Source organism: Ranitomeya variabilis, chromosome 2 (assembly GCF_051348905.1).
Source record: "Ranitomeya variabilis isolate aRanVar5 chromosome 2, aRanVar5.hap1, whole genome shotgun sequence".
NCBI classification, from domain to species: Eukaryota; Metazoa; Chordata; class Amphibia; order Anura; family Dendrobatidae; genus Ranitomeya; species Ranitomeya variabilis.
Genome location: NC_135233.1, coordinates 1105455740 through 1105480753, shown reverse-complemented (window position 1 = coordinate 1105480753; position 25014 = coordinate 1105455740). Strand labels below are relative to the sequence as shown.

The following is a 25014-nucleotide window of genomic DNA, read 5'->3' as shown; positions in this document are numbered from 1 at the left end:
TAGAAGCAGCCCCGTCCTACTCCTAGAAGATTGACAGTATATAAGAAGCTCCATCCCACCCCTCGAAGATTGACCGTCTAGAGGCAGCCATGTCCTCCTCTTTCAGATTAAATCTTTAGGAGTAGTCCTCCTTTATCGGAGCTGTGAAGTACACAAGGGCATTGTACACAGCTAATTAAAAAAAAAATATTCTGAATCCTGTAATACGGTGACAAATCGTCAAATCTAATAATGACATCTACTTATGTTTTTCTTAGAAGCATAAGGTCCTCCTTAGACTTTGAGCCAGGTTGACTTCCCTCCCCCACTGATCACTGGAGTGGCCCGACCAGGGATACTTTGGTTGCAAGTAATGAGCAGGTACCACCCTGTAAGAAGCAAAGTTGTGATGATCCTCACACCACCGCCTTTATGGTCGCCAGGAATACTGCAGAGTTTATTGAAATGCATAGAACGATACAGAAGGATCGGTCATAACGCGCAGCTAGAGTATGACAAGACAAGTCCTGACATACAGATACTTAGTGAGATTACCCCAACTCCTCCCCCCCCCAAAAAAACCCCAAAATGGCTAAAAAGACTCAAACCCATCTTCTGTGCCCGGGAATGAGAGCAACATGGATGATGAATTAAGACCCAAAATGACGAGTATGAGAACCTGATCAGAGGTGATCATTGCTGGACAAAGCACAATCTGATCAAAAACAAATAGAATGACCACAAGAAAAGGACAAACTTCCTCCGAATGTCACCACAAAGTAACCAAAAAGAAACCCGCAGTCTCATCAAGACTTCTGGAGCAAATGTCCGAGGAGACCCAGAAGACCCTCTGCATAGATACCAGTCAATCACTCGAGCAGCCAGATCCCGGACCAACTCTGGAATACAAGAGTCAGGGGGAAGAAAGGGAAGGTTTGTGTGTTTGATCCCAAATTATCAGCATCAGTCACGATCCTGGTCCCCATCGCAGGTGTGATGTCACCAGCTAACTCATGGCAGGGGAAGGAGGGAGAGTAGCCAATGGTAAAGTCATTGCTGGTGACTGGAGACCATGGCCACGGCCCAGTCCTTAATGGCCAGTGTAGTGTTCTGCAGGAACATCCAAGAGGATTGGGTGATGTTGCTCAGATGACCCTTCGTGCAGTCCCACGTCACCTCACCGCTGCAAGGAAAAACGAAAAATCTGATGTATAGATGGACAGAACAGGCGCTCACCAAGAATCACCCCACCACCCCATAAAGCAGGCAGGGCAGTTACGTACTTGCAGGAGTCCACATATTGCTGCCATGCCCGCTGGAGGGCGGCCTCACCATACTGCACCGCCGGCAGGAGGTAATTGTGGTAGAGGAGGAGGAGCAGGTCTCTCAGATACTCCAGCAGATGGAAGACGGATTCAGGGATGTGGGAATGAAGCTGTCGGGAGAAAGGACGAGAGGTTACAGAGACACCATGCATCTCCTCGGAATAATCGCTTATTAAGGCTTGAAAGTCCAACCTACAACAGATGTCTCCTCAAGCCTAAAGAGATTTAAAATGACAGAAGGCATATGTAGGTAGGTCACCGAGGTCTGGAGAGTCGTGACATTACTAGGATGTAATAGAGAAATGGAGTAACAACACTAGGAAACGCATCAAATGAGAATAGCAAGCTGTGACTAGTAAGAAGAGTGATAACATGAGGAAAAGCTCCTGGATCCCCTCCTGTGGATCACTGAGGGACAGACTTATGGGATAGTCAAGCTGTGACTACAAGACAAGAGTGATAACATGAAGAAAAGCTCCTGCATTCCATTCCCTGGTCACTGAGGGACAGAGTTATGGGATTACCAGGCTGTGACTAGTAAGAAGAATGATAACATGAGGAAAAGCTTCTGTATCTCCTCCTGTGGGACATGGAGTTATGGGATTACCAGGCTGTGACTAGTAAGAAGAATGATAACGTGAGGAAAAGCTTCTGTATCTCCTCCTGTGGGACATGGAGTTATGGGATTACCAGGCTGTGACTAGTAAGAAGAATGATAACATGAGGAAAAGCTTCTGTATCTCCTCCTGTGGGACATGGAGTTATGGGGTTACCAGGCTGTGACTAGTAAGAAGAATGATAACATGAGGAAAAGCTTCTGTATCTCCTCCTGTGGGACATGGAGTTATGGGGTTACCAGGCTGTGACTAGTAAGAAGAATGATAACATGAGGAAAAGCTTCTGTATCTCCTCCTGTGGGACATGGAGTTATGGGGTTACCAGGCTGTGACTAGTAAGAAGAATGATAACATGAGGAAAAGCTTCTGTATCTCCTCCTGTGGGACATGGAGTTATGGGATTACCAGGCTGTGACTAGTAAGAAGAATGATAACATGAGGAAAAGCTTCTGTATCCCCCTCCTGTGGGACATGGAGTTATGGGATTACCAGGCTGTGACTAGTAAGAAGAATGATAACATGAGGAAAAGCTTCTGTATCTCCTCCTGTGGGACATGGAGTTATGGGGTTACCAGGCTGTGACTAGTAAGAAGAATGATAACGTGAGGAAAAGCTTCTGTATCTCCTCCTGTGGGACATGGAATTATGGGGTTACCAGGCTGTAACTAGTAAGAAGAATGATAACATGAGGAAAAGCTTCTGTATCTCCTCCTGTGGGACATGGAGTTATGGGGTTACCAGGCTGTGACTAGTAAGAAGAATGATAACGTGAGGAAAAGCTTCTGTATCTCCTCCTGTGGGACATGGAATTATGGGGTTACCAGGCTGTGACTAGTAAGAAGAATGATGACATGAGGAAAAGCTTCTGTATCTCCTCCTGTGGGACATGGAGTTATGGGATTACCAGGCTGTGACTAGTAAGAAGAATGATAACATGAGGAAAAGCTTCTGTATCTCCTCCTGTGGGACATGGAGTTATGGGATTACCAGGCTGTGACTAGTAAGAAGAATGATAACATGAGGAAAAGCTTCTGTATCTCCTCCTGTGGGACATGGAGTTATGGGATTACCAGGCTGTGACTAGTAAGAAGAATGATAACATGAGGAAAAGCTTCTGTATCTCCTCCTGTGGGACATGGAGTTATGGGATTACCAGGCTGTGACTAGTAAGAAGAATGATAACGTGAGGAAAAGCTTCTGTATCTCCTCCTGTGGGACATGGAGTTATGGGGTTACCAGGCTGTGACTAGTAAGAAGAATGATAACATGAGGAAAAGCTTCTGTATCTCCTCCTGTGGGACATGGAGTTATGGGATTACCAGGTTGTGACTAGTAAGAAGAATGATAACATGAGGAAAAGCTCCTGTATCTCCTCCTGTGGGACATGGAGTTATGGGGTTAGCAGGCTGTGACTAGTAAGAACAATGATAACATGAGGAAAAGCTTCTGTATCTCCTCCTGTGGGACATGGAGTTATGGGGTTAGCAGGCTGTGACTAGTAAGAAGAATGATAACGTGAGGAAAAGCTTCTGTATCCCCCTCCTGGGTCACTGAGGGACTTATTTATGCAATTACCAGGCTGTGACTAGCAAAAAAAGAGTGATAATATGAGGAAAAGCTCCTGCATACCCTTCTGTGGGTCAGTAGAGAACAGAGCACGAGACTGAATTCTGGATCAGACTACACAGATCCTTCGTAGTCTGCTACCATGGAGACATACAGGTCTGTAAAGGAGCTGAAGATACAAATCTGTAGTGAAAGCTATTTGCTGTGCTACTTCATTGATTATTCTCTCCATATATGTGGAGCCTCCTCCAGCTCCGGATCCGAGGAGTTACCCTTTAACCCTTGCTGACCTGGTAAAGGCGGACAGCACAAGTCACCTCCTTACCCATTCAATAAGCCAGGGCAGGTTGTCCCTGATGTGCGCCAGCTGGGAGGAGCATTTCTGCGTCACCACTAGGACCCCGTCCCGGCTCTTCTCCCAGCCCAGCTCCAGGACTGGTCCCAGCACCTCCACGAGCTGAGAGTAGTAGACCGGCACATTGCGCAGCAGCCAGCTGTAAGGAGACAGGCGGGAGGTTACTTCACAAGGCAGAGATGTCTCTGCTCACACTGCTGGAGGGAGGACCCACCTGTGACAGTGCACCGCACAGAGCGAGGCGCAGCTCCACGCCTGCTGGGAGAGGGTCAGGAGCCCCGTCTGCTGCAGGACGCCCGCTGTGGTGGAGGCTGAAACCAAAGGGAAGAGCGTGAGCACCACCACAGCCAGACCGGGATATACGCGACTCCACAGCTGCAGTGTCGTTACAGTATCATCCGCACAGCGAGAATTCACAGGACGGACGCGGACCGGTACAAGAAAATCCCTCCATCATCAGCGCAGACTGAATCCCAGTCACTGACCTTGGAACGAGCCGTGCGTCCGAATGTCATGGACCACAAACCCGGCTGTAAACACGAGCGCGACCAGGAAAATCCGCAACCAGGGCACGCCGCGACCCTTCACCATCTTCAGGAGAGACTGCAAAACCACCACAAGCATCAACACGATAACAAGACGCAGCAGAATAGTGAGTGCAGCTCTGGAGTATAATACAGGATCAGTAATGTATGTACACAGTGACGGCACCAGCAGAATAGTGAGTGCAGCTCTGGAGTATAATACAGGATGTAACTCAGGATCAGTAATGTATGTACACAGTGACTGCACCAGCAGAATAGTGAGTGCAGCTCTGGAGTATAATACAGGAGGCAACTCAGGATCAGTAATGTAATGTATGTACACTGTGACTGCACCAGCAGACTAGTGAGTGCAGCTCTGGAGTATAATACAGGATGTAACTCGGGATCAGTAATGTAATGAATGTACACAGTGACTGCACCAGCAGAATAGTGAGTGCAGCTCTGGGGTATAATACAGGATGTAACTCAGGATCAGTAATGTAATGTATGTACACAGTGACCGCACCAGCAGAATAGTGAGTGCAGCTCTGGAGTATAATACAGGATGTAACTCAGGATCAGTAATGTATGTACACAGTGACTGCACCAGCAGAATAGTGAGTGCAGCTCTGGGGTATAATACAGGATATAACTCAGGATCAGTAATGTAATGTATGTACACAGTGACCGCACCAGCAGAATAGTGAGCGCAGCTCTAGAGTATAATACAGGAGGTAACTCAGGATCAGTAATGTAATGTATGTACACAGTGACTGCACCAGCAGAATAGTGAGTGCAGCTCTAGAGTATAATACAGGAGGTAACTCAGGATCAGTAATGTACTGTATGTACACAGTGACTGCACCAGCAGAATAGTGAGTGCAGCTCTGGAGGATAACACAGGATGTAACTCAGGATCAGTAATGTGATGTATGTACAGAGTGACTGCACCAGCAGAATAGTGAGTGCAGCTCTGGAGGATAATACAGGATGTAACTCAGGATCAGTAATGTAATGTATGTACACAGTGACTGCACAGCAGAATAGTGAGTGCAGCTCTGGGGTATAATACAGGATGTAACTCAGGATCAGTAATGTAATGTATGTACACAGTGACTGCACCAGCAGAATAGTGAGTGCAGCTCTGGGGTATAATACAGGATGTAACTCAGGATCAGTAATGTGATGTATGTACAGAGTGACTGCACCAGCAGAATAGTGAGTGCAGCTCTGGGGTATAATACAGGATGTAACTCAGGATCAGTAATGTAATGTATGTACACAGTGACTGCACCAGCAGAATAGTGAGTGCAGCTCTGGGGTATAATACAGGATGTAACTCAGGATCAGTAATGTGATGTATGTACAGAGTGACTGCACCAGCAGAATAGTGAGTGCAGCTCTGGGGTATAATACAGGATGTAACTGAGGATTAGTAATGTATGTACAGAGTGACTGCACCAGCAGAATAGTGAGTGCAGCTCTGGGGTATAATACAGGATGTAACTCAGGATCAGTAATGTGATGTATGTACAGAGTGACTGCACCAGCAGAATAGTGAGTGCAGCTCTGGGGTATAATACAGGATGTAACTCAGGATCAGTAATGTAATGTATGTACACAGTGACTGCACCAGCAGAATAGTGAGTGCAGCTCTGGGGTATAATACAGGATGTAACTCAGGATCAGTAATGTGATGTATGCACAGAGTGACTGCACCAGCAGAATAGTGAGTGCAGCTCTGGGGTATAATACAGGATGTAACTGAGGATTAGTAATGTATGTACAGAGTGACTGCACCAGCAGAATAGTGAGTGCAGCTCTGGGGTATAATACAGGATGTAACTCAGGATCAGTAATGTGATGTATGTACAGAGTGACTGCACCAGCAGAATAGTGAGTGCAGCTCTGGGGTATAATACAGGATGTAACTCAGGATCAGTAATGTGATGTATGTACAGAGTGACTGCACCAGCAGAATAGTGAGTGCAGCTCTGGGGTATAATACAGGATGTAACTCAGGATCAGTAATGTGATGTATGTACAGAGTGACTGCACCAGCAGAATAGTGAGTGCAGCTCTGGGGTATAATACAGGATGTAACTCAGGATCAGTAATGTAATGTATGTACAGAGTGACTGCACCAGCAGAATAGTGAGTGCAGCTCTGGGGTATAATACAGGATGTAACTCAGGATCAGTAATGTGATGTATGTACAGAGTGACTGCACCAGCAGAATAGTGAGTGCAGCTCTGGGGTATAATACAGGATGTAACTCAGGATCAGTAATGTAATGTATGTACAGAGTGACTGCACCAGCAGAATAGTGAGTGCAGCTCTGGGGTATAATACAGGATGTAACTCAGGATCAGTAATGTGATGTATGTACAGAGTGACTGCACCAGCAGAATAGTGAGTGCAGCTCTGGGGTATAATACAGGATGTAACTCAGGATCAGTAATGTAATGTATGTACAGAGTGACTGCACCAGCAGAATAGTGAGTGCAGCTCTGGGGTATAATACAGGATGTAACTCAGGATCAGTAATGTGATGTATGTACAGAGTGATCCTCACCTGACACGCAGAGTCGCACAGTTCCAGCTCCTTTGAATGTGATTTTTTGGAAAACTCTTCATTGGTCACACTGAACGATTGCACGGTCTCCATCACAGACTTCCTCATCTGTAATATTGTCAGAGGTGAGAGGAGCAGGATCCGCACAGTAAATTAGTATCTGGTGATGCACAGAGTATCCCGGGGGCCGAGTGACATGTACGAGACCCCGCGGACACGTTTGGCGGCTGTTAGACAGGGGGATTGCACGTGTTTGTCAGGCAATCCCCACATGATTTGTGGCCAACAGCCCTGAAATATGCGGCTGTGGGGTCTCGTACATGGGACTCGGACCCCCGCGATACTCCGCGCGTATACGAGTGACGACCAACGGCGCTCATCACTATTAGTAACATATGTACTTTGGGAGAGAACGTCCCTCCTGCACACGTCCTGTGACCAGGGCTCCCACCTATCTGCGGTGTCACATATCAATAGTAGCACCACAACAGCGGGCAGCACAGCACACCTCCCTTGTGGCAGAAAAGACTAATACACCTGGAAAGAGCTGTACACCCCCCACATGGCCAGGCTGCACTGAGCTGTACCTATCCTACAGTGCTGTGGTCACCCCGTAGAGGTCTCATACTGGAGACCCCTTTAATAGGCGTACAACACCCATCAAGACACACTCCAATACTATGAAGAGTTTATGAATGTACTTCTCCGGCACACAAGGGGTTAACTCACCGGTTTAGACGTCGTGTCCCAAGATTTGACCAGATGCTGGAGGAGCAAACTGAAAAACAAGATGGCAGGAACCACTATCAGAAAATCCAAAAACAGGGAGCAGGAGGAGGAGCGAGAGGAAGGAGAAGCAAGAGGAAGGAGGAGGAGCAAGAGGGAGGAGAAAGAGGAATGTGTAACAGCAGAAGGCGAGGAATGTGGAAAAGCAAAAGGAAAGAGGAAAGGGAAGGAAGAGAAAAGAGGAGCAAGAGGAAGGAGGAGGAGCAAGAGGGAGGAGAAGCAAGAGGGAGGAGGAGGAGAAAGAGGAAGGAGGAGGAAGAGCAAGAAGAATGTAGAAGAGCAAAAGGAAAGAGGAAGGCGAAGCAAGAGGAAGGTGAAGGAAGAGAAAAGAGGAGCAAGAAGATGGAGGAGAAAGGAAGGAGGAGGAGCAAGAGGAAGGAAGAGGAGCAAAAGGAAGGAGGAGGAGCAAGGAGGAGGAAGAGCAAGAGGAATGTGGAAGAGCAAAAGGAAAAAGGAAGGCGAAGCAACAGAAAAGAGGAGTAAGAAGATGGAGGAGTAAGAAGATGGAGGAGCAGCAAGGGGAAAGAGGAGGAGCAAGAGGAAGGAGGAGTTTGACTTCTTGCTGTACTCCATGTTCGGCAGACAGGCAGCAAACATCTGCTCTCATCCAGAATCTCCAGCTGCAGGAACAGAATGATGATCATATCTAGAATGTACAGATCTCTATACAGTGCCTCGCAAAAGTCTTCATACCCAGTGAACTTTACCACATTTTTTCACATTACACTCACAAACTTAAACGTATTTTATTGGTATTTTATCTGATACTAACACAAAGTTACAAGTATTTGTAATGAGTAAAGGAAACATACAGGGTTTTCTAATTATTATAAAAATATCAATCTGAAAATTGTGAAGTGCATTAATACATTAATATTCAGCCCCTTGCAGACTGAAGACCCTAAAAAAATCCTGAGTGACCAAACACCTCCAGAAGTCGCATAATTAGTACATTGTGCCCTCCTGGGTGTGATGTCTTCTCAGTATAACTACAGCTGTTCTGTGAAGGCCTCAGAGGTTTGTGTGAGAACATTAGGGATCAAACTGCATCATGGAAACCAAGGAGCTCACCAGACAGGTCAGGGATAAAGTTGTGGAGAAGAATAAAGCAGGGTTACGTTACAAATAATAGCCCAAGCTAAGAACATCTCACAGAGCACGGTTCAATCCATCATCTTAACATAAAATACCAAGGGTTGTATGTTAGCTTTCTTTTACATGATGTCCTCCCTTGATCTAAAACTGAACTTCTTGTGTTCCTCACGTTACGAACCTAACTCTACCTGACATTGTAATTACCTTGCCGGGTTCCACCATAACTCCCAGGACAACGCTGTCTGGGAATCATATCTGACACAGAACTTTCCTTTATTCCCTATAACCAATCGCTCATTCTCTCATGTTATCTACACCTTAAAAACATCTCTACAATTCTCTTTTATTATCCAACAATGTTAGTGTTGGAAGGGACCTCTGGGGTCATGATGTCCAATCCCCTCCTCAATGCAGGAGTCACTAAACCATCTCAGACAGATGTCTGTCCAGCCTCTGTTTGAAGACTTCCATTGAGGGAGAACTCACCACCTCTCATGGCCACCTGTTCCACTCATTGATCACCCTCACTGTCAAAAAGTTTTTTCTAATATCTAATCTGTATCTTCTCACTTTCAGTTTCATCCCATTGCTTCTCGTGTTTCCATGTGCAAATGAGAATAATGATGTTCCCTCTACAATGTGACAGCCCTTCAGATATTTGTTGACAGCTAATAAGTCTCCTCTCAGTCTTCTTTTTTGTAAGTTAAACATTCTCAGATCCTTTAACCGTTCCTCATAGGACATACTTTTGCAGTCCGTTCACCATTCTGGTCGCTCTTTTCTGAACTTGCTCCAGTTCTTCAACGTCTTTTTTGAAATGTGCCAAGAACTGGACCCAGTATTCCAGATGAGGCCTGACTGAAGAGGAGTAGAGGGGGAGAATTACTTCACGTGATCTAGACTCTGGGCCTCTATTAATACATCCCAGACTTGTATTTGCCTTTTTTGCTGCTGCATCACATTGCTGACTCATGTGCAGTCTGTGATCTATTAGTATACCCAAGTCTTTTTCCCACATGCTGTTGCTTAGTTCTATTCCTCCCATTCTGTAGATGTAATTTTTGTTTTTCTTACCCAGATGTAGAATTTTGCACTTCTCCCCTGATAAATACCATTCTATTAGTCACTGCCCATTGTTCAAGCTTATCTAGATTCTTCTGAATCCTTTATGTCTTCTCTAGTGTTAGCTATCCCTCCTAACTTTGCATCGCCTGCAAATTTGACTAGTTTACCTACAGTTCCCTTATCTAGATCATTTATAAAAATGTTGAACAACACTGGGGCCAGGACAGAGCCTTGTGGTACCCACTTGAAATACTCTTCCAATTGGATGAGTAACCATTTATTACCACTCTTTGAATACGATCACTGAGCCAGTTATGAATCCACCTAACCATAGCCTTGTCAATTCCATACTTGGTAATTTTTTCAGTAAGGATAGTATAGAATACTTTATTAAATGCTTTGCTGAAGTCGAGATATAGTATATCTACCGCATTTCCATGATCTACCCAGTCAGTGATTCTATCATAAAAAGAAATTAGATTAGTCTGACATGACTTGTTTGCTGCAAACAGGGACCGCGCCGGGAGCAGGTGAGTATTTGACAGGCGTCGCTCCCCCTCACCCGCCGACCCCCCCGCCTTCCATGACTCGAGTATAAGCCGAGAGGGGCACTTTCAGCCCATTTTTTGGGGCTGAAAATCTTGGCTTATACTCGAGTATATACGGTATTTTCTCATAAATATAAACCCCGCCAAAGGGCCCCAAATCCATAGAGGCCATATAACCGCCAGCAGCTAGGCCATGTTTGGTCTCTAAGTATAGATAAAATCCCGACACAAAAGATGACATCAGTGTCGACTTTCTGTGATCGCTCTATGAGGAGTTATTAAATAAATTGGGATTTCCTAAAATTATTAAGGGCTTAGACCAGCCCTTGTTGAGGTGATCAAGGAGTGGTGTGTGGGTGGGGGTCTGATAAAAGATGGATCTCAATTATCATCAGCGTGCAGAGAGTTACATGTCGTGTATGCAGGAGCCCTGTTTATCAACGGTCAAATCAAAGTGCTCTCCTGGCTATACTGAATCGTCTCTGCGATCGGTGTAGTAAGTTCTCCTGTTAATCCCTTTTATTTTATGTAACTGTTTATGCTGTATTGTTTTGTCCCCTTTGTAAAATCTTTTGTAAACACTGCCTCACTTTTGGTTAAATATAAAATTTAATAGTTGTGTTCCTTTTGTTCTGTAAACTATGCCTCAAACCCATAAGCGACCGTACGGTGGCAATTCGAACGAGACAGAGTGGTGGCAGCGGGTAGTCTGGGTTTTATCAGAGAGTTGGCTGTGACCTTATCAGGGTTTCTACACAGATTCCGTGTTTGAATCCGGAGGTGTATATGCCGTACGCTCACCGTTAATTTTCTGATAGAGGCCTAGTTGGGCGAATAGGCTGTGGCCTTCTCCGTTGATCGTCGGCCAATCGTGTAATTGTCTGGATGATATGGGGCAGCAGAGAGCGGTTCGCTCCAAAGATCACAGTGGGTGGTACTTGTAACCTTCCCAGTCTGTTATATCAGGGATTTGTGGGATTAAGAAAGTCCTACAAAGCAATATCCCTGTCAGTGGCAGAAAAGCATTAAGCTACTTACGGTAGCGGCATTTCTCGGAGGCCCATGACAGCACGACGAGAGAGGGGATCCGCCCATTAGGAACAGGAAACCTACAGATACAAAAGGGCGGCACCTCTCCCCTGCATCAGTTGTATTTCAGAGCCTTGAGAGGACTACCGCGGTTAGTGGCACACAAAAATATACATTATATACAGTTTATATACAATATTATAACCCATATATTGGAACTGGGTATTATACGTGAGATATATACATTATAGGAGGTGCAACCCCCACGTGAATAGGGAGGGAACTAAGGGTGCTGTCATGGGCCTCCGAGAAATGCCGCTACCGTAAGTAGCTTAATGCTTTACTCGGACTCCCATGACAGCACGACGAGAGATTTACAGAGATGTAACACTACCTTAGGGAGGGACTATAGCTTGCAGCACCCTTAACCCGAAGGTGAGATCAGAGGAGGCCCCTAAATCCAACCTATAGTGTTTAAAGAAGGTGGACGGGGATGACCATGTGGCCGCCTTACATATCTGGTCGATTGATACTCCAGATTTTTCCGCCCAGGATGTAGCCATGGCTCTGGTGGAATGCGCCCTCAGATTCTGCGGAGTCGGACCCCCACCTGCAGTATAAGCCAAAGAGATAGCCTCCCTAATCCACTTCGCTAGTGTGTACTTTGATACCCTGAGTCCCTTTCTAGGGTTTTGGAAAGATAAAAATAACGCATTATCTTTTTTCCATGTATCAGTAACAGAGATGTATTGTAACAGGCATCTCCTAACGTCTAGTGTATGGAGTAGCTCTTCTTTAGGGTTGGAGGGATTGGGAAGGAAAGATGGTAAAACTATCTCCTGTGACCTGTGAAACCGTGATGACACTTTTGGTAAATAGGCTGGGTCCGGTCTGAGGACTACCCTATCTGGCAGAAACTCTGTGTAAGGGGAAATTCTGGAGAGAGCTTGTATGTCCCCTACCCTACGGGCAGATGTTATCGCTACCAGAAATGCTGTTTTAAGGGATAAGGCCTTGATTGAAGCTGATTGTAATGGTTCAAACAGCTCTCTAGTCAATGCTGACAGGACTAGATTAAGATCCCAAGGCATAGATCTATCCTTATGTATGGGTCTAGCCCTACTAGAAGCTTTAATGAACCTTGAGATCCAATAATTATTGGCGATGTTACAGGAAAACAAGGCCCCTAGGGCCGAGACTTGTACCTTTAGGGTACTAGTGGATAGATCTAGCTCTAAGCCCCTTTGCAGGAATTCTAAGATCTGTTTTATAGGAATTCCCTCTTCTAAATTAAAGTCAGAAGAGGCCAGGAATTTCCGCCAGGTTCTAGCATAGATTGTTGTTGTAATCTGCTTTCTACTTTTCATAAGGGTTTCAATCAAATTTGGGGAGAACCCTTTGTCCCTCAGTAACGCCCTCTCAAACTCCATGCCGTTAAATGGAGATTCTTTACTTGAGGATGGCTGATCGGACCCTGGTGGAGCAAATCTGGGATGTCCGGAAGCACCCAGGGGTCCTCCACTGACATGATCCTGAGCCAGGTGAACCAGGCCCTTCTGGGCCAAAATGGGGCAATCAAAATAACTCTTGCCCGATCCTCTCTTATCTTCCTGATTACCAGAGGTATCAAGGCCAGCGGGGGGAACGCATAAGCCAGCCGAAAGTTCCAACTGATCAGAAAGGCGTCTACCGCTAGAGGATTCTCCCTGGGATTTAGGGAACAGAATTTTACTGTCTTTCGATTGTCCCTGGTGGCAAATAAATCTACCTCTGGATGTCCCCATTTGTGGACAATCTGGTCGAACACAAGACTGTTTAGAGACCACTCCCCTTGTCTCAGGGTGTTGCGGCTTAGAAAGTCCGCTTTTACATTTTCTTTTCCTCTTATGTGCAGTGCGGTTAAAGATAGAAAATGGTCTTCCGCAGTCTGGAATAGACGATCTGTCACCCTCATCAATGATTCGGAATGAGTTCCACCCTGGTGATTTATGTACGCGACTGCCACCTGGTTGTCCGAGAGGATCTTGACGTGGTGACCCTGCAGATATGAGAGTAATTTTTTAACTGACAGTTCAACCGCCATTAATTCTTTTTGGTTGGAGGAGGCTGATGTTAAGGGGTCCCATAGACCCTGAACTATCATGTCGTCCATGTGTGCTCCCCAACCTGAAGGGCTAGCGTCTGTCGTTACAATACGTGTCGCCTGTGTCACCCAGGGAACTCCTGCCGATAAATTGTCAGTGACTAGCCACCATCTAAGAGATGTCAGTGCTTCTGGACCCAAAGTAATCTGACTCTGCAAGGAGCCTTGCAAGATTCTGTCATTAACCAGTACCTCGGATTGTAAGGGTCTGGTGTGAAATTGGGCCCACCGGACAGCAGGAATGCACGAGGTTAGAGATCCTAACAGTGACATAGCCTGTCTAAGTGTCATGGATGGATTATCAGTTGCTCTAGACACCTGTTGTTGGATGTGTAATAACTTGTCGGGCGGAAGACAACACTGTTGGGTCTCTGAATTTAACAACAGTCCTAAGAATCTCTGTATTTTCTGGGGCTGTAATCGGGATTTTTCATAATTCACAATCCACCCCAGATGCTCAAGTTTGGTTGTGGTTGTCTGTAGCTGAGAGAGGCAATGGTCTGCTGAATTCCCAACTATAAGGAAATCATCCAAATAGGGGACAATTAAGATGTCAGACTCTCGTAAGTGTGCCATGACTTCGGCCACTATCTTGGTAAACACCCTAGGAGCCGCTGATAAGCCAAAGGGAAGAGCTCTAAACTGGAAATGACGAATTTGTCCCCCCATTGACACAGCTACCCTCAGGAATCTCTGGAAGTCTTCATGATGATTTGCGACCAAAAGCAGGGCTCTGTAGTTGTCACCTGCTTAAATCCCCCTTGGATCCGGTCAGCAGATAGGTCAGACGCTGCCCCATTGGCTCAGGATACCGCAGGGAGGCAGGAACCAGGTGGGAGAAAACCGGCATCAGGATGCTATGGGCGCCGCCATCTTGGATCGACTGCGCATGCGCAGACACCCGGCGACCCGGAAGCGGCTGCTAACTCCGCCCCCTCACGTCACTGCACCCGGAAACGCTCCAGCACACGCTGAGAGCGGTGCAGGACGCCGGGAACGGACCGCAGCGCTCCGGGAGTTCACCCAGACAGCCCTGACGCCGGCACCCCACATTCACCGCACCGCTGCACCACCAATGGATATACTTACCGGCGCCGACGCTGATGGAGGCAGGAAATCCTCCGGACTCCGCTCCCTGCTGCGAACGCCACCGCGTGCAGTCCAGCCAGGACCACCGTGGCGTCTCCAGGGTTCTCCGCACCGGCCGAGGTAGGAGACCCCCCCGCTACCAGATTCGGTCCGGCCGGCCTGGGCTCCTTTTCTTAATCTGTAGGCACCCGTCCCTTTAGGAACAGGAAACCAACTGATGCAGGGGAGAGGTGCTGCCCTTTTGTATCTGTAGGTTTCCTGTTCCTAATGGGCGGATCCCCTCTCTCGTCGTGCTGTCATGGGAGTCCGAGTAAACTAACACTGCACATCACCCTGAAACCACCATCCCCACCGTCACACATGGTAGTGGCAGCATCCTGCTGTGGGGAGGCTTTATTCAGCAGGGGCAGGGAAGATGGTCAGAGTTGGTGGGAAGATGGATGGAGCTACATACAGGGCAATCCTGGAGGAAAACCTGTTATAGGCTGGAGACTGGGGTGTAGGTTCACCTTCCAGCAGAAGAACGACCCTCAACATCCTGCCCGAGCTACAATGGAGGGTTCAGATCAGGCATATTCCTGTGTGTGAGCGGCCCAGACACCGTCCAGACCCAAATTCCAGAGAATTTGTGACAAGATGCGGAAATTATGGATCACAGACGTCTCCATCCAATGTCACTGAGCGAGAGGGCAAAGAAGAAGGGACAAAATGTCACCTCTAGTTGTGCAAAGCTGGAGAGACAGACCCCAAAGACTGCAGGGAAAGCTGGAGAGACAGACCCCAAAGACTGCAGAGAAAGGTGGAGAGACAGACCCCAAAGACTGCAGGGAAAGGTGGTCCTGCATAGTACTGACTCAGGGGCCTGAATACTAATGCACGGAACAAAGATCAGAATTTTATAAAAGCATTAGAAATACCTGTATCACTCCCTTTACACGTCACAAATACTTGTTACTCACAGAAAATCCCAATAAAAGTTTCTGGCTGTAACGTGAAAAATGTGGAAAAGGTCTGAGGGTATGAAGACTTATTCACGGCATTGTAAGCGAGCTGTGACCCCGGGCCAAGGATCGTGCCTAGAATGAACAGACCTCTGCAGCGTGGAACACTCACCTGGACTGTGACAGGTGCTTGGTGTACAGCTGCCTCCACACACTGAAGCTGAGTGGGTCCAAGTGCAGACACTCGTACAGACTGCGGAGAAGCTGCAACATAAGAGGAGCTGCTGTCACTGCTGCCCGACGCCCTCACTGCTGCACTCACACTGCTGCCCGACGCCCTCACTGCTGCACTCACACTGCTGCCCGACATCCTCACTGCTGCGCTCACACTGTCGCCTGACGCCCTCACTGCTGCGCTCACACTGCCGCCCGACGTCCTCACTTTGGCGCTCACACTGCTGCCCGACGCCCTCACTGCTGTGCTCACACTGCTGCCCGACACCCTCACTGCTGCGCTCACTGCCGCCCGAAACCCTCACTGCTCCGCTCACACTGCCGCCTGACGTCCTCACTGCTGCGCTCACACTGCCTCAGGAGGCCCTCACTGCTGCGCTCACACTGCTGCCCGACGCCCTCACTGCTGAGCTCACACTGCCGCCCGACGCCCTCACTGCTGAGCTCACACTGCCGCCCGACGGCCTCACTGCTGAGCTCACACTGCCGCCCGACGGCCTCACTGCTGCACTCACACTGCCGCCCGACGGCCTCACTGCTGAGCTCACACTGCCGCCCGACGGCCTCACTGCTGCACTCACACTGCCTCAGGACGCCCTCACTGCTGGGCTCACACTGCCACCCGACGGCCTCACTGCTGAGCTCACACTGCCGCCCGACGGCCTCACTGCTGCGCTCACACTGCTGCCCGACGCCCTCACTGCTGAGCTCACACTGCCGCCCGTCGGCCTCACTGCTGAGCTCACACTGCCGCCCGACGGCCTCACTGCTGAGCTCACACTGCCACCCGACGGCCTCACTGCTGAGCTCACACTGTCGCCCGACGGCCTCACTGCTGCACTCACACTGCCTCAGGACGCCCTCACTGCTGGGCTCACACTGCCACCCGACGGCCTCACTGCTGAGCTCACACTGCCGCCCGACGGCCTCACTGCTGCGCTCACACTGCTGCCCGACGCCCTCACTGCTGCACTCACACTGCCTCAGGACGCCCTCACTGCTGGGCTCACACTGCCACAGGACGCCCTCACTGCTGCGCTCACACTGCCTCATGACGCCCTCACTGCTGAGCTCACACTGCTGCCCGACGCTCTCACTGCTGAGCTCATACTGCTGACTCGGCCACGTACCTCTTTCTTCATGACTTCGGGGCAGTTCGGCGTCGCTCTGGACAAGAAGGAAGGGAAGTACGTGTGCAGCGTGCTCTCGGGGGTCGCTCCAAACGCCAGCACCTTCAGCCGAGGGTACAAGTCTCGGAGCTGCTCCTGCTGGCTGCAATATAATAGGGAGTGTGAGAGCACGGGACCCCCGGCCCCGACACCAGGATGAGAGCTCCCTATGCTGCATTCACAGCCGAAGATGCAAGCATATTTCCAACATTTCCTCACATTCTACCCTCCGGTCAGTCGGCTGCACGGCTTTCACGGAGAGGTGACGCCAGCAAACCTCTGCAAGTCCCACACCGGACCAGCAGGGGGCATCTGCCATCAGGAGCCCATCCCCCGCAGCTCTGTAGTCTCATACCTGGCGGACAGCGAGTTGTTTGGCATGAAGGCGAAGTCCAAGAGCGGGAAGAAATCCTTGGGGCCGATCATCCCGAACCCCTTGGTTAGATTAGAGTGCAATCTGGGGGGAAACCGCGAGATATCACAGCACTGCGACACACTGCACCGACCCCTGCCGCCCCCCGACAGCGGCATAGCGGAAATATACCATCCTCGCAACGGACTACAACTCCCAGCATGCCCAGACAACCCCCAGCAGGTGGCGTCACTCACAGCAGGAGCCGGTCCAGGTAGGATATGGCGTAGGGTGAGAGCGTCTTGATCCCGAGCACGGGCAGCATGAAGCCGAGCCAGACTGCAAGGAGGAGACCAGCGTGAGTCCGAGTATGAGGCAGCGGGCGACGACACCCCCGCCCTGCGACCCCAGCCCGCTATATACACTCCGTGCTGCGCCCCTCCGTACAGCACTCGAAACCTGCCCGCTCCGTGCTGCAACCCTCCGTACAACACTCCAAACCGCCCCACTCCATGCTGCGCCGCTATCCCTCTCCTCGCTGTGCTGCTCCCCTCCTCGCTGTGCTGCGCCACTCTCACTCTCCTCGCTCTGTGCTGCGCCGCCCTCCTCGCTCCGTGCTGCGCTGCTCTCCTCGCTCCGTGCTGCTTCCCTCTCCCTCTCCTCCCTGTGTTGCGCTGCTCTCCTCGCTGTGTTGCGCTGCTCTCCTCCTCCTTGCTGTGCTGCTCTCCTCGCTCTGTGCTGCGCCGCTCTCCCTCTCCTCGCTCCGTGCTGCGACGCTCTCCCCCTCCTCGCTCCGTGCTGCGACGCTCTCCCCCTCCTCGCTCCGTGCTGCGACGCTCTCCCCCTCCTCGCTGTGCTGCGACGCTCTCCCCCTCCTCGCTGTGCTGCGACGCTCTCCCCCTCCTCGCTGTGCTGCGACGCTCTCCCCCTCCTCGCTGTGCTGCGACGCTCTCCCCCTCCTCGCTGTGCTGCGACGCTCTCCCCCTCCTCGCTGTGCTGCGACGCTCTCCCCCTCCTCGCTGTGCTGCGACGCTCTCCCCCTCCTCGCTGTGCTGCGACGCTCTCCCCCTCCTCGCTGTGCTGCGACGCTCTCCCCCTCCTCGCTGTGCTGCTCTCCCTCTCCTCCTCCTCGCTGTGCTGCGACGCTCTCCCCCTCCTCGCTGTGCTGCGACGCTCTCCCCCTCCTCGCTGTGCTGCTCTCCCTCTCCTTGCTCTGTGCTGCTCTCCCTCTCCTCGCTCTGTGCTGCGCCACTCTCCCACGCACGGTGCACCCACCTTTCAGTCCCTCTGTTAGATCCGCGTATCCCGCCTGCCCCACAGCCCACATCATGGCAAGACAGCGCGCCGGCCGGTTCTGCTGAGCCCGCAGCATCTCCAGGTACTGAGGAGAGATGGAAAGAGGGGCGACACATTAAATCCTCACCTCAGAGACAGCGCCACCACAGTGCACAGGTTGTGTCTGGTACTGCAGCAAAGATTCATGATGTTAAAGTGACGGGGTAGCGGAGCCGCGCTGAGGATGACGGGACGTCACCTGCCACCTGCGGCTCTGGGGTAGAGAAGACGGAGATCACAGCGTTTCACAGGCAGAAAGCTCCGGCCGCTGCATGGAGGACGTGAACCACGGAGCGAGCACCCGCACCATGCTGGGACTGTTAGTGCACATTGGCCCCGACACACGGAGGAGACAATCATCCAGCCAGGATTAAAGGGGTTAGAAAATCTTCATCCCTGGATGCAGTGTGTGATAATCTGACAACCGCTCCCCCTCCCCTGGTCCGGAGCGGGCTCTTTGCCACGTCAACAGCCAATCAATGAGCTCAGCAGAGAGAACACCCCCTCCACACCTCCTGAGCTCACTGATTGGCTGCTGAACTGTCAGCGTAATATCAGCACCGCAGGCAATACCAGACACCGCGCTGGACCTGGGGATGGGGAGCACAGCGCGGCTGCACCAAGGGACGAAGAAAAAGGACAAGCTCAATAAGTGTTCTGCCGGCCTCCGCAGCTGAGGGTTTGTTACAACTGCGCCCAATCCTCAGTGAGCTGAAGATCTCTGTTCTGATAGTTTGTTACAATGTATCAGTGCAGAGACGAACACAACCCAACCGGGTACGACGGTGACAAACCCCCAGCTGCGATAAGTAAGAGGTCCGCACGGGACCGGCCCCGCCCACCTCCGACAAGGACAGATAGCCCCGCCCCCTGCTCAGTTACCTTCTTTAGGTTAACGGTGACGGTTTTGGGCTTGTCCAGTAGAATGGCCTGGATACAGATCCGGAAGCCGTGGACGGACTCCCCTGAGGGCGGAAGAGAGGACACAAGTCACTAACCAATCTGCAAGCACCAGCAGCCACACACCTCCCGCTCACACAGTGGTGCCATACACAGCCGTACAGAAGAAGCGCTGGCCGGGCCCCCGCCAGATAGACCCCCGCCAGACCGACCAGCACCGGGCCCCCGCCAGATAGACCCCCACAAGACCGACCAGGGCTGACCCCCGCCAGATAGACCCCCGCTAGACCGACCAGCGCCGGGCCCCCGCCAGATAGACCCCCACAAGACCAACCCCTACCGGGCCCCCGCCAGATAGACCCCAATGGGCCCCCGCCAGACCGACCAGCACTGGGCCCCCGCCAGATAGACCCCCACAAGACCGACCAGCGCCGACCCCCGCCAGATAGACCCCCGCTAGACCGACCAGCGCCGACCCCCGCCAGATAGACCCCCACAAGACCGACCAGCGCCGGGCCCCCGCCAGATAGACCCCCACAAGACCAACCCCTACCGGGCCCCCGCCAGATAGACCCCAATGGGCACCCGCCACATAGACCCCCGCCAGACCGACCAGCACCGGGCCCCGCCAGATAGACCCCCACTAGACCGACCAGAGCCGGGCCCCCGCCAGATACATCCTCGCCAGACCGACCCCCACCGGGCCCCAGCCAGATAGACCCCAATGGGCCCCCACCACATAGACCCCCACCAGACCGACCAGCACCGGGCCCCCGCCAGATAGACCCCCACAAGACCAACCCCTACCGGGCCCCCGCCAGATAGACCCCAATGGGCCCCCACCACATAGACCCCCGCCAGACCGACCAGCACCGGGCCCCGCCAGATAGACCCCCACTAGACCGACCAGAGCCGGGCCCCCGCCAGACCGACCCCCAGCCAGATAGACCCCAATGGGCCCCCGCCACATAGACCCCTGCCAGACCGACCCGTTCCCCCAACCATCTGCACGTCAGACCACCCTCCCCTTATCCACACGCCGGACCCCCTCCACACACACACGGCAGTCAGGCGCGTCACCTGCGGGTTTGTCCACCTCCTGCAGCATGGTGAATATGCAGTAGTCCAGGAAGGCCTCCATCTCGGCGGGCGCCCTCAGGAGCAGCGTGCGGATGACGCCCCTCAGCTCCCGGCTCACCAGGCAGTAGGGGTAATCTGAGGAGAGGACGACACCATGAACCCCGCTCCGCAGCACAAACAGCTGTCACACCGCACCCAGCTGTCACACCACTTACCGTGGGATTGGTGGCTCGGCACCGGCTCGTTCTTGGGGGTCTGCAGCTTGTCGTTCAGGTAGCCCACCAGGTCCTTCACCCAGATCTGCGGGTTCTCAGGAAACAAGGTCTGACTCTTCTCCATCTCCATCTGCAGCTCCGCCAGGTCCAGCTGGAGAGGAAGCAGCAGGAGCGGGTCACAGCGGCCCCCCGCCGAGCAGAGAGCGCCCCCCCCCCAGCCGAGCAGAGAGCGCCCCCCCCCTTCGGCCGAGCAGAGAGCGCCCCCCCCCCCGGCCGAGCAGAGAGGGCCCCCCCCTGCCGAGCAGAGAGTGGCTCCCCCGCCGAGCAGAGAGCAGAAAGCGCCCCCCCCCCCCCCCCGCAGAGCAGAGAGCGGCCCCCCACCGCCGAGCAGACAGCAGAAAGTGCCCACCAGCCGAGCAAAGAGCGCCTATCAAACACAATACTCCTAGAACAGAACTCAAGTCTGCTGTCAGCCGGAAAGATCCCATAATGCATTGCACGCATCATCAGAGTATGTGAACACTAACTACCAACAGAATAGTGAGTGCAGCTCTGGAGGTGACTGGAGCATAGGGCATGGAGTAACAGCAGAATAGTGAGTGCAGCTCTGGAGGGGACTGGAGGATGACATGAAGTAACAGCAGAATAGTGAGTGCAGCTCTGGAGGGGACTGGAGGATGACATGAAGTAACAGCAGAATAGTGAGTGCAGCTCTGGAGGGGACTGGAGGATGACATGAAGTAACAGCATAATAGTGAGTGCAGCTCTGGAGGGGACTGGAGGATGACATGAAGTAACAGCAGAATAGTGAGTGCAGCTCTGGAGGTGACTGAAGGATGAGACACGATGTAATCAGAATAGTGACTGCAGCACTGGAGGTGACTGGAGCATAGGACATGAAGTAACAGCAGAATAGTGAGTGCAGCTCTGGAGGGGACTGGAGGATGACATGAAGTAACAGCAGAATAGTGAGTGCAGCTCTGGAGGGGACTGGAGGATGACATGAAGTAACAGCAGAATAGTGAGTGCAGCTCTGGAGGTGACTGAAGGATGAGACACGATGTAATCAGAATAGTGACTGCAGCTCTGGAGGTGACTGGAGCATAGGACATGAAGTAACAGCTGAATAGTGAGTGCAGCTCTGGAGGTGACTGGAGGATAAGACATGAAGTAACAGCAGAATAGTGAGTGCGGCTCTGGAGGGGACTGGAGCATAGGGCATGATGTAACAGCAGAATAGTGAGTGCGGCTCTGGAGGGGACTGGAGCATAGGGCATGATGTAACAGCAGAATAGTGAGTGCGGCTCTGGAGGGGACTGGAGCATAGGGCATGATGTAACAGCAGAATAGTGAGTGCAGCTCTGGAGGGGACTGGCGCCGCCCTGTGTGGGTCACTCACCGCCCGCAGCGCCTCCTCCAGTGTGGCCCGTTTCTTCAGAGCTGACGAGGTGCTGCCCCCCAGAGAAGTCTTCTTGGAGCTCTTGCTCGGCGGCTTCTTCGGGGGCTCGGCGCTGCTGCGCGGGGGAACCTGCTCCTTGTTCTGCTCCTTGTCCTGCTGCTGCTGCTTCTTCATTATCTTCTCGAATCCTTGTTCATAGAGCGACGGCTGCACGAGGACTGCAAGAGAGGAACCGTGGTCAGCGCACGGAGGAGACCACCCCTCCCCCAGCCAGGACTCAGCGGCTCCGTGCTGGGACTTCTAGTCCTCTCCGCACTCCACCATCCGCTCCGTGCTGGGACTTCTAGTCCTCACCGCACGTCACCGTCCGCTCCGTGCTGGGACTTCTAGTCCTCACCGCACTCCGCCGTCACCGTCCGCTCCGTGCTGGGACTTCTAGTGCTCACCGCACTCCGCCGTCACCGTCTGCTCCGTGCTGGGACTTCTAGTCCTCACCACACTCCGCCGTCACCGTCCGCTCCGTGCTGGGACTTCTAGTCCTCACCGCACTCCGCCGTCACCGTCCGCTCCGTGCTGGGACTTCTAGTCCTCACCGCACTCTGCCGTCACCTCCGTGCTGGGACTTCTAGTCCTCACCGCACTCTGCTGTCACCGTCCGCTCCGTGCTGGGACTTCTAGTCCTCACCGCACTCCGCCGTCACCGCCCGCTCCGTGCTGGGACTTCTAGTCCTCACCGCACTCGGCCGTCACCGTCCGCTCCGTGCTGGGACTTCTAGTCCTCACCGCACTCGGCCGTCACCGTCCGCTCCGTGCTGGGACTTCTAGTCCTCACCGCACTCTGCTGTCACCGTCCGCTCCGTGCTGGGACTTCTAGTCCTCACCGCACTCTGCTGTCACCGTCCGCTCCGTGCTGGGACTTCTAGTCCTCACCGCACTCGGCCGTCACCGCCCGCTCCGTGCTGGGACTTCTAGTCCTCACCGCACTCTGCCGTCACCGTCCGCTCCGTGCTGGGACTTCTAGTCCTCACCGCACTCCGCCGTCACCGCCCGCTCCGTGCTGGGACTTCTAGTCCTCACCGCACTCCGCCGTCACCGCCCGCTCCGTGCTGGGACTTCTAGTCCTCACCGCACTCCGCCGTCACCGCCCGCTCCGTGCTGGGACTTCTAGTCCTCACCGCACTCTGCCGTCACCGCCCGCTCCGTGCTGGGACTTCTAGTCCTCACCGCACTCTGCCGTCACCGTCCGCTCCGTGCTGGGACTTCTAGTCCTCACCGCACTCTGCTGTCACCGTCCGCTCCGTGCTGGGACTTCTAGTCCGCACCGCACTCCGCTGTCACCGCCCGCTCCGTGCTGGGACTTCTAGTCCTCACCGCACTCCGCCGTCACCGCCCGCTCCGTGCTGGGACTTCTAGTCCTCACCGCACTCTGCCGTCACCGCCCGCTCCGTGCTGGGACTTCTAGTCCTCACCGCACTCTGCCGTCACCGTCCGCTCCGTGCTGGGACTTCTAGTCCTCACCGCACTCTGCTGTCACCGTCCGCTCCGTGCTGGGACTTCTAGTCCGCACCGCACTCCGCTGTCACCGTCCGCTCCGTGCTGGGACTTCTAGTCCGCACCACACTCTGCTGTCACCGTCCGCTCCGTGCTGGGACTTCTAGTCCTCACCGCACTCCGCTGTCACCGCCCGCTGCACCTGCAGAGCAGTCATCGCATCCCAGGTGCTGAGGAACCACAAGTCCCAGCCTCCCCACATAACACTGCTGTCTCCTGTCATAGTTCCAGGAACTCAGGGGAGGTTGGGACTTGTGGTTACTCCCTCCCACCATCCTCTGCGCACTCTGGAGAGCTCTCAGCGCTGGTGCCCCGGGGAATGCTGGGACGTGTAGTTCTCGGGGACAGCTCACCCCCCGCGGTGATGGCGGCCACGGTCGGAGGCAGGTTGCTCTCGCCCAGCGCTCTCCTCCGGTCCCCATTCTTCTTGCTCTTCCCGACCACTTTCCATTTGCCGTCCCCGGCAGCTCCGGAGGCCATGTCTGATCCCTGCGCTCACGGCCCGCGTCACTTCCGGGAGCTCCAGCCCCGCCTCTACCATGATAGTGGTGACGTCTTCCGCTCTGATTGGCCGTTACCCTGACTGAGAGGCGACTGCGGAGCTGGACGTGCGACTACGCCACGTCAGCCGGGAGACTGTGCATGGGAGAGGGGCAGGTCACATGACGCCTGGAGGGCGGGGCTAGCGTAAGGTCACATGACGCAGACGTTGCACATCGGTTGCTATGGAGCTGTGCCTCAGGCTTGTGGAGGTGTCATGACAACTAGTGTTCCAGCTGTCTGTGAGGCCCGCGGGGAGTGTCCTGTCAGTTGTGTTCTGTCAGCCGTGTCCCGTCAGCCGTGTCCTGTCAGCCGTGTCCCGTCTGTCTTGTCCTGTCAGCCGTGTCCTGTCAGCCGTGTCCTGTCAGCCGTGTCCCGTCTGTCTTGTCCTGTCAGCCGTGTCCTGTCAGCCGTGTCCTGTCAGCCGTGTCCTGTCAGCCGTGTCCCGTCAGCCGTGTCCCGTCTGTCTTGTCCTGTCAGCCGTGTCCTGTCAGCCTTGTCCTGTCAGCCGTGTCCCGTCAGCCGTGTCCCGTCAGCCGTGTCCCGTCAGCCGTGTCCTGTCAGCCGTGTCCCGTCTGTCTTGTCCTGTCAGTCGTGTCCTG

At 52.8% G+C, this 25014-nt stretch overlaps 1 protein-coding gene across 1 annotated transcript; it reads right to left on the bottom strand.

Moving 5' to 3' along the window:
* Nucleotides 1–408: 408 nt before the first annotated feature.
* Nucleotides 409–24539, bottom strand: TMEM214 (transmembrane protein 214). The gene is made up of 17 exons (XM_077291904.1): nucleotides 24226–24539; nucleotides 22322–22539; nucleotides 20923–21073; nucleotides 20708–20842; nucleotides 19610–19692; nucleotides 18668–18773; nucleotides 17650–17731; nucleotides 17396–17497; nucleotides 17002–17143; nucleotides 15810–15901; nucleotides 7671–7719; nucleotides 6942–7049; nucleotides 4328–4445; nucleotides 4057–4153; nucleotides 3813–3981; nucleotides 1263–1414; nucleotides 409–1162 (listed from the first exon to the last, which is right to left on the bottom strand). The coding sequence occupies exons 1-17, from the start codon at nucleotides 24350–24352 to the stop codon at nucleotides 1030–1032; spliced, it is 2064 nt and encodes a 687-aa protein (XP_077148019.1). The 5' UTR covers nucleotides 24353–24539; the 3' UTR covers nucleotides 409–1029.
* Between the last annotated feature and the right edge of the window lie 475 nt (nucleotides 24540–25014).